Source organism: Megalops cyprinoides, chromosome 24, assembly GCF_013368585.1.
Source record: "Megalops cyprinoides isolate fMegCyp1 chromosome 24, fMegCyp1.pri, whole genome shotgun sequence".
NCBI lineage: Eukaryota > Metazoa > Chordata > Actinopteri > Elopiformes > Megalopidae > Megalops > Megalops cyprinoides.
This window is the reverse complement of record NC_050606.1, coordinates 9338599-9353124: the sequence shown is the minus strand read 5'-3', so window position 1 is coordinate 9353124 and position 14526 is coordinate 9338599. Positions and strand designations below refer to the sequence as shown.

General features: G+C 40.7%; 1 protein-coding gene across 1 annotated transcript in view; it reads right to left on the bottom strand.

Moving 5' to 3' along the window:
* The window catches only part of LOC118770919 (partitioning defective 3 homolog), a 262566-nt gene that overhangs the window by 87981 nt on the left and 160059 nt on the right, over nucleotides 1–14526 (bottom strand). Inside the window, exons 14-15 of the mRNA XM_036518693.1 lie at nucleotides 13927–14083; nucleotides 5008–5194 (exon numbers count right to left, since the gene is read on the bottom strand). Of these exons, the coding sequence (XP_036374586.1) occupies nucleotides 5008–5194; nucleotides 13927–14083 (344 nt within the window). The remainder of the gene's footprint in view (nucleotides 1–5007; nucleotides 5195–13926; nucleotides 14084–14526) is intronic.

The window sequence follows — 14526 nt, the reverse complement described above, 5'->3', positions numbered from 1 at the left end:
TTATGATTATTATTTACTTGCTTAGCAATGACCTACACATTTCACAAATCATGAATTTATATAGCTGGAGTTCATGTTGAGTACCTGTCTCAAGGGCACAGGTATCGAAGTGACAACCCTGAGTCACAAGCCCTGCTCCTTGTCACTACGCCACACTGCTGCTACACCCATGCACAGAACAAGATGTATTTTCATACTTGGCAAGCATTAATAACCTAGAGGAAATATGCCTTCAATCCACCCGAATAAGTCCCTTCCTCTTCTGCAGGGGAGCCTGTTCTGTGGAGTACGTACAAAAGTAGGTCGATCTATTAGTGGGTGATGTGAGCTGAGCTCTACCGTCAGAGCAGTCATTTGTCTTAGAGAAAGGCATGATAACCTGGTGGGTATCCATGGATATGGGGACATGCAGAAGGAGGGGGGGAACAATAGGTTGCTAGGTTTCAGCAGCTGGGTTCCGTGTGCTGTCGTGAGAACATTAAGCATGGCGGTTCACTTTTAAGCCGTGGATCAACGAGGAAACACAGCAACATCTAAATGTCTTATAAACTTAACATTTTTGAGGAACAAAAGGAACAAAGGAACAAACAACTTTAAAAATATACAAACATAACAATGTCACATACTAGCTCAGTTTTAAAAAAAGGGTTGTATATTCAACTGTGGGAAAGGCACTCAAAAATGCATTTCCCAGGATGCAAGACAACCCTGAATTATCCCCCTGAAAAATCCCAGAATTTTCTCAATATTTCAGTAAAGAAAGGAATGCTTGACACACGTTCAGGTGTCCTGAAAGTGTAGAGGGTGCTCTGATTCATAACAACCAAGGCATTGCTGATATATACAAAACTGACTTTGCTGGAATCTTCAAGAGAAAAGGTTACAGACATGCAAATACTATAAAAAACAACTAGCATTTATTATTATTACACTGAAACAAGTGACACTGAAGAACTCAAAAAATATTATGAAAATGAAATCATAAGGCCCTGATGAATTACATGCAAAGGTCCATCGAGAGAATACTTATTAAATAAATCTTTCACATAAAAAAAATTATCTATGTAATCTGTAAACACTGGAGAAATTCCCGAAGACTGGAAACAAGGTAATACAATATAAGAATAATACACAAGGAAGGGGATCTCGCTAATCCAGCCTTGCAAGTTGAACATGCATCTTGTGCAGAAAAATTGGAATCCATTATTAAGGATACACTAGAGTTATTCTTGGATAAATGGCATTATACGGGATATACATGGGCTCTGAAGGGAGGTCATGCTTATCAAATCTTCTGGACTTTCTTGACAAAGTTACAAAAACTTTTGACTTGCGCTTATGACATCATGTATTTATACTTTGTGAAGCCGCTGATAAAGTATCACACAAGCGACTCATTAGGAAACTAAAATCTGTCAGAATCAAAGGAGCCATCTCCAGGTGGATTCAAACTTGATTTTCAGAATAGAGTTCAAAGAGTGATAAGAGGAATAACAACTAAGCGTGGTACTGTAGGAGGTAGAGTCCCACAGGGATCAGTGTTGGAAGCTCTGCTTGTCTCAAACATTCGGAAGACTTTTGATTGCACAATAGTTACATTTACTGACAATACAAAACAAAAAAAAGAAAGAAAAACATCTTACGTTTAAGAAGAAAGCAGTTTAGAAGTTACTACAACTGGAGATTTGAATAGGGTCCATAAATGGTGAAGTAAATGTAACATTACTAATACTAATCTTTGGATATCAGCAAGAGAAATATATGGCATGCATACTTTATTTTAAGGGGACAAGGAGTGTGTATAATATGAATAAGACTGTAGACGCTGTCAGGAACAGGAGATTGTGCTGCTGGGGATTACAGCCAAAAGTGTAGAATGTCATAGATAGAGCCTATTTAAAAGAATGAGTTTGGTTTCGGTCAGTACACTATAAAAAAAGACACTGAAGCACTAGAAAAGGTACAGAAAAGAGCAAGAGGACTAGTCCCGGGTCTTAAACAGGTGTCTTGAGAAGAAGGACTCAAAGGGTTTATCACTTTAGCCTCAATAAAGAGACTTGAAGGGAATTTCTTGGAGGATTTCCCACCTTTAGCAGAGATTAATCAAGTGTTCGATGGAATCAATTTCTAGACAATTTTTCTTGAAAAGATTAAAGCACAATGGTTTATTTTCAATTAGCTAAATTTAGCTGTTTAGCCATTTTTATGCAGTTAATTACATTTCATGGCTGTCTTAATGTTTTAAAATCTATTATGGCTTTATACTTGAGAATAGTTGTGTATACTTGAGTGTATTTCTTCTGTTTTAACACGAGTACAAATAAAATGGTACTATCTTTAGTGTAGTTATGCTTTCAAAGAATAGCAGCTAGACTGGCCCTTAATTTAAAAATTGTAATATCACAGCACTCCAATCCTGCTGACCTAAATCCCTGCACCTCACCATGTTCATGATTGAAACCGGTGCTTATGTGTGTGACTCTCTCTATGTGTCAGTGAGTTTGTCTCAGTGTGTATGAGGTTGTGTATGTGAGTATGTATATGTGTATATACATGCATGTATGTTTGTAAGTTTGTGTGGTTGTGTGTATGTGATGGTACTCCTTGGCGATAAGCCTCTAACATACCTGAACGGGAGACATAAAATCTCATTTGTAATTTTAAACATTTATCAGCTTATTTATAATAACTGAGTGTGATGGAAAAATATTGCAAACCACCTGAAATGCATAGCCAATTGTCTCATGCATCACACAAATCCTCCAAAATATTTGAAATGTTGGCACTTCAAATTATCATCTCTCAAGATCACTGGAATCCAAGTACTGTCTACAGGAATGAAAAGAGGAGAACCCTTCACTTATTAACATCTTCAAAACACACCACTCTCACCAAACATGGATATTCAAAATTGCTGTGTGAATGATAGCACTCTAATGAAAGGAAATGCTCTCAGAGCTGTTTAAAACTGTGAACCAGGTCCTTTAGGGCAGGAACAAGGATTGCATATATTAGAATGAGATCATAAGACTAAAAACTGTGACACACTAAGACACAGAATATCGAATGTACTTTGATTCACATCATAACAATATTAAGATGATTATTTCACAAAAAACAAAGGGGATTAACTTTTCTTACGCAATCCTGTAAAAAAAAACCCTAACATACATAACTAGAGGACACCACACTTTCAAAGCATCAGACCTCTGTACAGGTACTGGCCATTAATAATGAACTAAAAATATAATATCAGATTCAGATCAACAATAAATGAAGGGATACTTGGCAGGTCTAGTAACCTTTTCTTGCCAGAGAGCATATTTATGTTCCTTACAGAGGTCGGCACCACATGTAATTATCATGTGAATTTCACAAGCCTCACTTCAAACTGGTATACGCTAGTTGTATCTATATACAAATAAACTGCAATATAAATTATAGACATGTCTGTAAAACATAAGTTGGAGAAATGGCATTTAAAATGTTATATCATGTTGGCTAGGTTATTGAATCTCTCTATAAACTTTTGAAAAATACAATCACAGACACAACAGCAGTAAACCTGCATCCTTTCCATGCGTGAACTAAAATAATGAATTAAATAAATAATATCCATAAAAAGGCAGCAATATTTATGAGAGCCACAGTATAAAATAAATCCAAGGTTATTAAGCTCACCACAATGACATTATCTAGATTCATAAAGAGCGAATAAAAACTAATAAAAATATGAATGAATGCCCTTATCCCAACTCCAAGCCCTGCACACTCTATTCTTATTCATATTTAGTGGGCCTTGGCGGGACATTGGTGAGCTTCAAACCTTGGTTCCCTCTCAATGTGACGCCACTCCCTGGTCTCGATACCCCATATTACCCATTCCAGGCACGTCTACAGGGAAAACAAGTGATGAAAAAGTGCAAGAAAACATGAAATAGCGAAGGAGAAGGCCGGTATTAAAAACTCCACGGAAACTTTATCATGATTCTTCCAGCTGCCGCCGAGTACAAAATGAATGTCAAGCGGGCGTATTGTTGCTCATCGTTCGACATCAGGCGGCTCGCTCGAACTGAGGAGGAATCCTCGTTTCATGTTGATTCTCACACTGTCTCCAGCTGTCAGTAATAGACTCTTCCTCTTTGTCAGCAGTATTTTAAGAGCCATGCAGAAAAGAGGCCAATTAAAATGAAGACAGGAAGGTATTTACACATGCCAAACTGTCAGGATTTATATCTGATGGTGGAAATGAGCCAAGATAAAAAAAAAAAATGTCATTTGGATTAAAGTCTAATCTGATATGTATCAAAGCTTTAAATGGATTTATTTAGTCCAGGAGAAAAGCTTCATTATTTTACAACCACAGCACCACAAAATTCAAGAGGTTTTCTATCTATGTCAAAATTTAACCCAGAAAACTGTTCACAGATATACTACTCACCAGCCAACTTTTAAAGTTTTTTAAACTTTTTCTCACACTGTCCCTCCTATGTCTGTATCCACTGTAGTCCCCATGCAAAATCTACCACAAGTCATTGAAGAGTTACAGTACATTAAAAAAGGAGTGCTTTGTAACTGATTGCTGTAAGAGTAATTCAGATCACAGCACCTAATGGCATTTAATTCATTCAGTTCATTTTTTATCACGACTTACCGGTACTTCATATCTCTCTGTATGATTTAGTGGATTACAGTTATTAATTTGCAGTGTATAAACCAGTGAATACAATTTCTGAGTAACAGGTGACTAAACTATAAATGAGTTTATTAGTGCTTATTATTATTAGTAGTACTTTTATTAGTACTACTTTTTATTAATATTTCTTATCCATGGTTTATCCTGGGTGGCTGATTATTTCTTTCATATACATGTTTCACAGTTAATTCAGTGGATGCACATGTATATTTATCCTAAAGAATAAAGCAATCAAATGTAGACAGATATGCAGTACTGAGCAGAGCAATGAAAGGTGAACAGGATGAAGTAAATATTTATGCTGTCCTCACCACTCATTCTGACTCTCTATCTCCTTGGCCCACGAGGCAGGAGCCTCTGCAGTGAAGCCGATGTCATCGTGGGAGCTGGAAGATGACTGGTCGGAGAGGTGGGCGGGGAGAACAGGCGGCCTATCATCTTCGATGATGACAGTGTCATCCTGGGGCATGTTGACTGTGGGAGACAGCTGGTAGTTACCTGCATGGAACGACAGAAAAAGAAAAAAAAAAACACAAGTCAAAGAATATTACAATGCACAGAGCACAAACATGCCAACTGTGGTGAGTCTAGAGGACTATTATTTAGACAAATAATTAAATGACTTTAAATTACTTCAGCAATCTTAAGTGATTCTTCATTTTACCGAAAGATTTGATTCCAGAACTGAAAGCATCAAAGCTGAGTACAGACTTATACTTCCATCACAGCTACAAGCAACAGAAGCCCAGGAGGTGCTAATCCAATGATGAACTCTTTTAAGAGAGTTTAAAATAGATGAGCAAACGAGCAGAACACTCAGCATGTTTTCATTACCACAAAGGATTTGGGTAATTTACCAAAAAAAAAAAAAAGTGACAACTTTCCTTGAACGATGACTAAATTTCAGCATTCCCATTATTGCAGTATCACTGTGTAATTTTAGAACGCTTAATTGGACTGTAATTATTGCCAGAGGAGAAAAATATTTACCCTGCCAAAATTCCAGCAAGAGGGAAAAAAAAAAAAAACAAGATTTACCACATCTTATTTTTAAAAATAACTTCCTCAGTTGCAAAGCCCTGTTTCTTGTTGTCTGTGTGAATGTTACTGTCTGCAGCACAACGTTTAATAACCACTAATTGTGGATTTGCTTAAGGAGGGAGTAAACTTTATTTCTCTTCCTCATATATTTGGACTGTGTGGCCAGATACAGATATCCAATGTGACTACCGGCAGCCTGCCAGCAAAGCTGTTTGGCTTCCGCATGCTTTTATTCTTTTTCCCTGTTTCTGCCTGTGCTCTGCACAGCATGCGGCAATATTAGCCACTGAAGAATTAACCCATATGTGTTAACTGTATTTAATAGTTTAATGGCTGGTTGAGGCTTTGAAATGTGCGCGTCTGTTGAACTGCTGAAGCGTTGTTTGTGTTGCCCATGTTTGTCCCCATGCCTTCTGCCAGAGTATGGCGAGCTCTCTGCCTGCCCGTAGACTCCTTGTCCTGGGCGTGGGAGGGAGCCAGGCGGGACAGCATTCCCCTTTGGCCCACCCAGAAAGCCAGGGAGCGGATCCAGCACGGTGCGGGGAACCGCGTCACCTCACTGCTTTGGCGAGAGGAGTCACGGCCGCCTCTTTGCCGAGGCGGGAGGTTCTTCCACTTAAGGTGAGCTAATGACATTCGCCCTGGAATTACTGCCACTGTGATTAATGCTCCTCGCGTGGTGAATTAGTGTTTCACCGAAAAAGAAAAACCATGCTGAAGCAAAGCTCTAGGAGGGAGGCATGCTTTCGGTAAACAACAAAAACTTTGGACATAATTAGGAGGAGACTGTCATTTAGAATAAAAAAAAAAAAACAATTCAAACAATGTCATGTCACTTTCCACATGATTTCACAGAACTAAAAGAGTATGTATTATCACAGACACTATGAGCTTTGAGCGTCTTCATTTAGATCATATACATCTTTTAGGCTGGGCAGTGAAGATTTAGTTGTATTTGACTTAAATAAATACTTTAACAGATACATTCTAAGTATTCATATTTGAATCAACTCTTTGACCAGAGACATCGAGGAACTGAACCATTTTTAGGCTGTGTGTGTTAAAAAAAAAAAAAAAAAAAAAACAACACAGCTCCAGAAAAAGTACTTTTTCATCTTTCTAGAAACACTACCAACCAGAGACAAATTTAAATTGTGCAATTCAAAAAAAGGGTCCAGATTCTTGTCCAGCTTTAACAGAAATGTTTCTGTGTTAAAATGTTACTTAATGTTCAAAGCCCTTATCATGCTTTAACACATTCGCATGCTTGAAAAAAATTTTACCCCTGGCTGAACAACACTGCATATTTAAATGTATGAAAGTCGACAGGAGCCCATAAAATATGGAGACACGTCACGTTAATGACTGCTGTATCCTCGGGGCAGGTTCCCACCTCTTCGTTAGAACAATTCCAGCCGAGCCCTCTCCCCACATGAAAGTGCTGAATATTCAAGAACGTCGATACTCAGTTTCATTTCGCTACGCTATGCAAAGTGGCGAGTGGACAGGTGGCCCGAGAGGTGACGTGGCGCGTTCGAACGGGTGAGAATAATTAAGCGGAAACTGCAGACGAGGCTTTTTGCACCTCTGTTTTTTTACCCACTCCATAATAACCGTGAGTGGATTTTGAATTCGCTTCACCTGTTGCGGGATGTGGAAGCATCCGGTGAATAATTAAACAGTGCCTTTTAATAGTGAAAATTAAAGTTGCTGCCTGTTGCGCAAACAGCGCTTTGCGGTGATACCATGCAAAGATTTCCACTGAATGGAGCAAAAATGGGTCATTGTATGAGGAATGGGACTGACTTTGGCACGACCACCACAGATTTCTCATATTTTAAATCGACTGTTAATTGAAGTAGCAGTGAATTGAAACTGGCCTTGGAGGTTTGCAGCGAATAGAGGTTTATTCTAGAATACTTACCAACTTATCCTCTTCGTGCCCACTATCATATAAGGAAGAGACAAGACTCCTCCTTATTCTAGAATACCTTACCAAAACAGTCTTTAACCTTATCCCAAAAAATCATACATAATATGAATAAGTAGGTCTGCCTGTGCTGAAATCTCTATATGACAAATATACTTCTCAATGAAACCTGAGAGACCCATGCCAAAGACAGTTCAATTTCCTGTGGAATGACCCTAATTTCAGATCATAATGAGATGGGAAGCTCCAGCCTGCACTGCGCTACACTACACAGGTAGTGCTGTTATTACTGCTGTGAGCTCCAACCCACTCAGACCCAAAATATCTGTCCCTGGGAAAGGCTTTAAAAGGCTACCAGTGCATCTGACATTTACTCAACCTCCTGTCACAAACTGTCTCACAGTCACTGGGCTGATAAAGGAAGGTTAAGCAAAGAAAGTTGTGCAAAGGAAAAAAAAAAAAAAAAAAAAAAAACAACAGACAGTCACTTCTCTCAAAGCCTGATTTTCTTTATTTATCAACACCTCTGTACTGTCACAAACAAAGCACAGGGGGCTAAACGCCCAAGGTTCGATTTGACTGCTTCAAGTCAATTTACACTGAATTCCCCCATTTCTTCTCTGCTACATTACACCTGTGAATGCCCGCTGACTTGGGTATGATTTTAATAGGATTCCAATGATCTGACATCAGTTTGACACCATTCAACGAGACCGCTCAGTTATTCCAACTATTCGCCACACTGAGCCGACCTCTCAAAAAAAAAAAAATTAGCCTTTCGAAACTAAAATACCCTAAAATGAACCGCTGTAAAGTCATGCAACAACAATTACAATCTATCTAAGCAAAGCAAGCTTTTGTTCACAGTATCACGCAGAGCAGATGGAAATATCTTGATTCTATTATAGACAGTCACACTTTTCCCCTAAGGGTATTATAGTCAGTATGATATCGCTTGGGGACATAGTCTCATTTTCTCCACGTGTCGTTTGCGCTGCTCAGTGCCATAAGCTTGGTGAAATATTTCAAATGATATGTGTGTATTACTGTTGTCACGGTCTCCTTTGAATCCCTTTAACAGCCTGAAGACATGTGTCCTTCGAAGAGTTTCGACTTGTGACTGACACGGTTTCTCTTGTCAATCTTTAATTAGAGGTGTTCTCTGCATAACTCAGTACAATTCAGTATGCAGAGAGAAAAAAAACAGTGACTGAAATAAGTCCAACTGCTAAAGACAGAAACACTGTGTTTTGGAGTTGCTTACATCATCAGTGACCTTCAGACAAACAGGATTGCTTTTATATTTTCATTTGATCATTAGCCATTTTATACATAATGCTCCCTTTTAGATACAGAACATATAAACAGATCTCCCTACAGGGTAATGATGTACTTTTGATCAGCAAACAACACATTTATAGCAATAACCACTTTAACGGCTGCAATTTAACAGCTTTTGATGTGAGGATCCATTTTAACTGACAAATAACTAACCTTTTAGCAGAATTAGTGAGATGAAAAGACAGTTTATGACCTTGAAGAGCTACTGGAAGGCATGATTATAGGCTACAACAAGGACAGGGTAAAGCGTTAAACCAATTCCATTCAAGTCTCACAGCTGCACCATTGGATGCAGGCATAGGCAAAGTGCTCTCGGAGTCAAAGTACATGGCATCTCAGCCGTGCTCGAGCCTGCCAGTTTGCTTGCGCTTTCTGCTTTCAAGAGCTACTTGACACGCCTGAAAGGCTGGAGGTAGAGCCATTTTCAGAGAGGGCCATTTGTCCGGGAAGTCAGGTGGGACGGGAGCCACACGCCTTCATCCATCTGATGAGTTACCAAGTTCTTCACAGCCATAGCGAGTGAGTCCAGGGGATACAAAGGTCACCCCATTAAAGATAAAACCAGTCCTGCTATTCTATCTATTGATTTATTCGCTGATTCACTATTCATTTTCTGAAAATGGAAAAAAATGTACTCCAATCTTGGATCTCACAATTATCAATATAAAACTGATATCAGAGTGGGGTTTGTTAATTTTTAGCTCCCTGTAAACAAACCAAATGGATTTGAAAATTAAGGCAAGGGAAAGAAATGGGTTTGACATATCAAGTCAAACCAAGCTTATGGCCCAAGCTTATGGCCCTCACATGAATATTTGATAAATGCTTGATATGACCAGCTTTCCTGGGGTTTATGTTTTACACCAGAGAACCATTTTAGATGCTGGTTACAAACCAACTCATGTGCCCTTGACCATGACAAAAGGGGGGATGTTTTCCTCTGGAAGTTAACCATTAACCGCATTTTTAAAAAAGTCACATATTTTCTGAAAACTATAATACACTTGAAAGTCTTAGAGAAGAGGAGGAAACCCATTTACCCATTTTCAACACTTGAAACTGCACTCAGAGAAATTTGGCAGGCTGTGCAGAACACCATGCACCAAGTTGTTGTTTGCCTTTCTGAAAAACTAAGGGCCCAGTTCCCACCAATAAAATACCAGCATGTTGCTCACTTAAGTAAACTCTGTCTCTTCCTGATGCTTCAGCTTTCTTCCTGTGCGACTTTTACAGAACACTGACCCAATGTTACAAAAAAGCACTTCGCACTTCACACAGCAAAAGTCAAGTTTGGGAGTCAGTCAGTTTGCTGTGAGTCAGTCAGTTTGCTGTACCAGGAGCAGGTGACTCACCGAATCACTGAACGGAAGACAGACAGGACGGGAACGTCTCGTACCTCCACCTTAATTAAAGGCGCGGCCGAACGCTGGCTGTCGGCAACCTGCTGCGGCACAGCGGAAAGCCACGCCGCCGACGGCTGCAAATGTCACGCTCTTTCACATCAGACCCGGGAGAGAGGAGCACTCTAAAAGACAGGCCGCACGGCTTCTGTGTGTGTGACACAATGTGACACCCTGCAGATTTCACAGGCCCTTTCCATTAGGGGAGGCTGAACTCGCAGCCGGGGTGAACAGGAGAATAACCGCCAACACCAAGGAATCGTGCAAAATCGTTCAGCGGGGAGAGAGATGAAAAGGGTCTCTCCTTTATCCCCCTAAAGCTTTTTTTTTCCAAGGCATCCATACATAAATTTCCCCCATCAGCATTTGAGGACAAAGCGCATTTCCATAATGTGCAGACATGCTAATCTGACACGTGTATATCCTGTTGGCTATTCAACTGGAACTGAGTTGCTGCTGTTAAGGCGGCTCCAGAACATTGATGGAGCTGGAGTGATTTACCGGACAGCTTTGGGATTGCTCCGGTCTATCTGTCAGGTTCCACCTTTAACTCTTACCACTGCTCTAATTCACAGCCTTCAAACACTGCAAGGACTGAAAGTATTTGTGGAGGACTTTACCAAATCAATGTTACACTACTACACAAACAGATTAATGGCCACTAACTCAAATTCGCATCAATTGGTACATCTCCCGGTGCCACGCAAGTGATTTATGTCTAGTTGTTCTCAGTAATCCAGTTCTAAGAAAGCAGTCGGCTTCTTCTCACACAGAGCAGTAAATGAGAGCCGTGACCGAGAATATGCCGTCTGCGCTGTACCCCGCTGTATGAAAGCTCCTGTTGACAATTTAAACTGACAGCAGGGAGCTGCCGGACAGCACACCATTGTAATTATGGCAAGGACAATTTTCTGCAATTTTATGAGTGCATTTGACCATCACTACAAGGAAAAAATATGAGGTACACTGCAGTTTAAGCGATCGATTTCCCCAGTACCAGCAGTAATTTACAAACCAAACTACCTTCTCTATTCAAGAGAAGCTGTCAATCCATTCCATTTAGTGGCATATTGTGGAATCTACTGTGGCACGCAAAGGGTTAACAAGATATTGATCACAATGAGCACTTCCTGTTAGTAAAGTACATCATTGCATATACATATTACCTCAACAGAAGCTCTGTAAAGAAATTATTAGTGAACATCGAGTCTCACAGAACTGTCCAGATTGTGCTCCGATTCTATACATTCGAGGCAGAGGAATAATTCCACTTCAGAACCCAGATATTTAATACTCTTTCAGTACATAACAATAGCTTTTCAATTATAATACTCCAGTTGCTCAATTTTCCAATCAAGCCGCTGTTAATCGTCTGCTGGAAGAGAAAACGCTCTGTCGCATTGTGCAGTAATTTTCAATCCATCCCTGTGTGAACACCCTGGTCCATGTGGCTTCAGTCGAAGGATTTGCAGGAAATTAAATTCAAACACGCACCGGCTGTACTACAGGTTTTACCGTCTTCTTTGATGGTTTTCTGTCTTGTCATATACACAACAGCTGAACTACAAAAAGGGACATTATACTCGAAATGATTCTGAACTACGACAAAGATCAAGATCCATGCATGACCCCAACGATGTTGAAGAGACCTTCTTCTGCATGCAAGTACATTCAATGATTGTGTCCTTCTGACTTCTTGATATTTTTGAATATGGTTTTCACTTCAATAAATCAAATTCTCCCTGTTTAATCATGTATAATATTAAATAGACATTTACAACTTAAACAATCACCCATTTACAATGACTTGTGCTACATCATCTCTGTTTTCAGTGTGACCTGAGGCACTGTGTATGATAATGTTGACATAAATGTGCCTGTAAGCTGTAAAGTACTGCATTTTTGATTGACCTTCAAGGCCAAAGAGACAGGCTTTTTGGAGATGAAAAATTACAATGAGGCTTTTCTGCAGAGAACCTGCTCTCAGAGAGAAGGTTTTTCAAAACTGTTTTGATTATAACAAAAATTGACCCATGACATCTGTTATAATATTTTACTGAAGTTTCCACTAATGCATTACTTATGTGCTGTATCAGCTCTTTTTTTTTTTAGAAATATTTTAAATGAACCCTTAAATGATAATGTGCATTTTTTTTTGTTTGGCCATTCCATTGTTTTTTTTTCTTCATATATCTTGCAGCGGTCTTCACTGCAGTGACGTAAAACACATATCCGATTGTACTGAAAACAGTCCAATCATTTTCTGCAGCTGTTATTTCCACCATCTAAGTACTGTTCTGCACCATGCTCAAGTCTACAAATAGCACTACTTCACCTGGGACTCAACCCTATGACCCAGAGGTCAAGAGCACAGTGTCATATCAACTGAAACAGGAATGTCTCTCTTAGTATGCTGGGTGACCTGTGTCAGGAATCATTGTGGCAACCAGCTAAGGAAGAGTGAAGTCAAGTGCACACAGGCTATTGATCTGTTGGCTTGATTACCCCTCCACCAATCCAGCCTTTGGAAATCTTTAATGAGAGTTACAGCGCAGTGGAGGTTAAAGTCAGAGAGAGGACGCAGGGGTTTGGATCAGCGCCAGTCTGGCTGAGGGAGAGGAGGGGCTCGATACCCCCAGAAATCGCCTCCACATCCTCCTGCTTGTCTCACGAGTCGCCAAGGCTATCTGGGCGGCGTATGAGATATCGATGTCCGTTCAGACTGCCAGATTTGGAGCTGAGGGAGAGAGTTGAATTGAGCTGGAATCGACTAGAATGAAACGATGCAGAGCTGCCAGTGAGAAGACGCTGGGAATGGTGCTACTCTGGGCTTGACAGGCAAAGGAGGAAAGCACTAAGAAGGGTAACAGACATGCAGACATGAACCGAGTGTTGAAGTGTTGAACAAGTCATGGCCTTTTATTGAGGGAAAATGTGCAGAAACTAAAAGAAAAAAATGAAAAAAATAGACATCTGATATAGCTTGTTGCACATAAAGCAATGTGCTTCAGCTAACTTCAGTACAATTCAGTTCAATGCAGAGCAATTTTAGGGAGCCCGCTTAGCCTCCAACTGCTAGCATACCCATCTAACTAGTTAGTCAGGTGACCTTGTATAGAGTTTACTCCCCACCTCTTTGGTTCAAATCATCCAATCAAACATCCAGAATTATTTACATTACACACACTGTTTCCCATTTTTCACTTACAGTATGTGTATAGCTATATATATAAAAAACATATTACACTTTACCCATTTACAGTATTGCACAGCAAATGAATTTACAAACGAGAGGTTAAAGAGGTTATTTCCAAGCATTCCAGGAAAGTCATGTCAGCCGTGTGCATATGGCCTCATATGCACAGTATGTACATGATCTTTCGGTAGGACACCCTCCCTCCAGTCCCGCGGGGGGGTGGCGCGTGACCCTTTTCAAACCCAGGCCTTCGTCGCTCCGCCCGGGGAGGCGCGGCGTCCAGCGGCCGCCGCCCGGCGTCGGGAGGGGTCACGTGACTCACCCATCATCCTGCCCATCAGGGCGGCGCGCGGCGTCAGGTTGTCGTCTAGCCCCTCGATGCCGCCGTACAGCGAGTGGGAGATCCGCCGTTCCCGTTCGTCCAGAGAGGTGTTGAGGGCCAGATCCGAACTCCGGGACGGGCTCCCGGGGGCCTCCAGCTGGGACACAGAGAGGGGGGGTCAGAAAGGTGTCTCAGCTGGATCAGGCGCACATGGCAAACCCCCACAACCCCAAAAAGCTCTGACTACACAATACACTCCACTTTGCTAAACACACGTAACCACAATGTCCTCCAACTTTCTCGCAAGAACATTTTTTGCATTTCGGTTGATTTGTCCTTAAAACGAGAGCGCAGACAGTTACTTTTATCTGTCACAGAGGGAAGGCGAAGCAAGCGACGTGCTAACCGCTGTGAGCTCGGGGATAGATTAATGACCGCAGATTTCTGATAGTGAGGGAGACAGTTGCTTCTAACACTCTCTAGCACAGCCATTGGACCGGTGACGTTTCCTCTCGGTCGATATATTGAATTGCAATTTCTTGGACAAATGAACCCCTGGCTGTCTCTGTCAGTTTTAAACAAACACTGCTAACTAGCTGA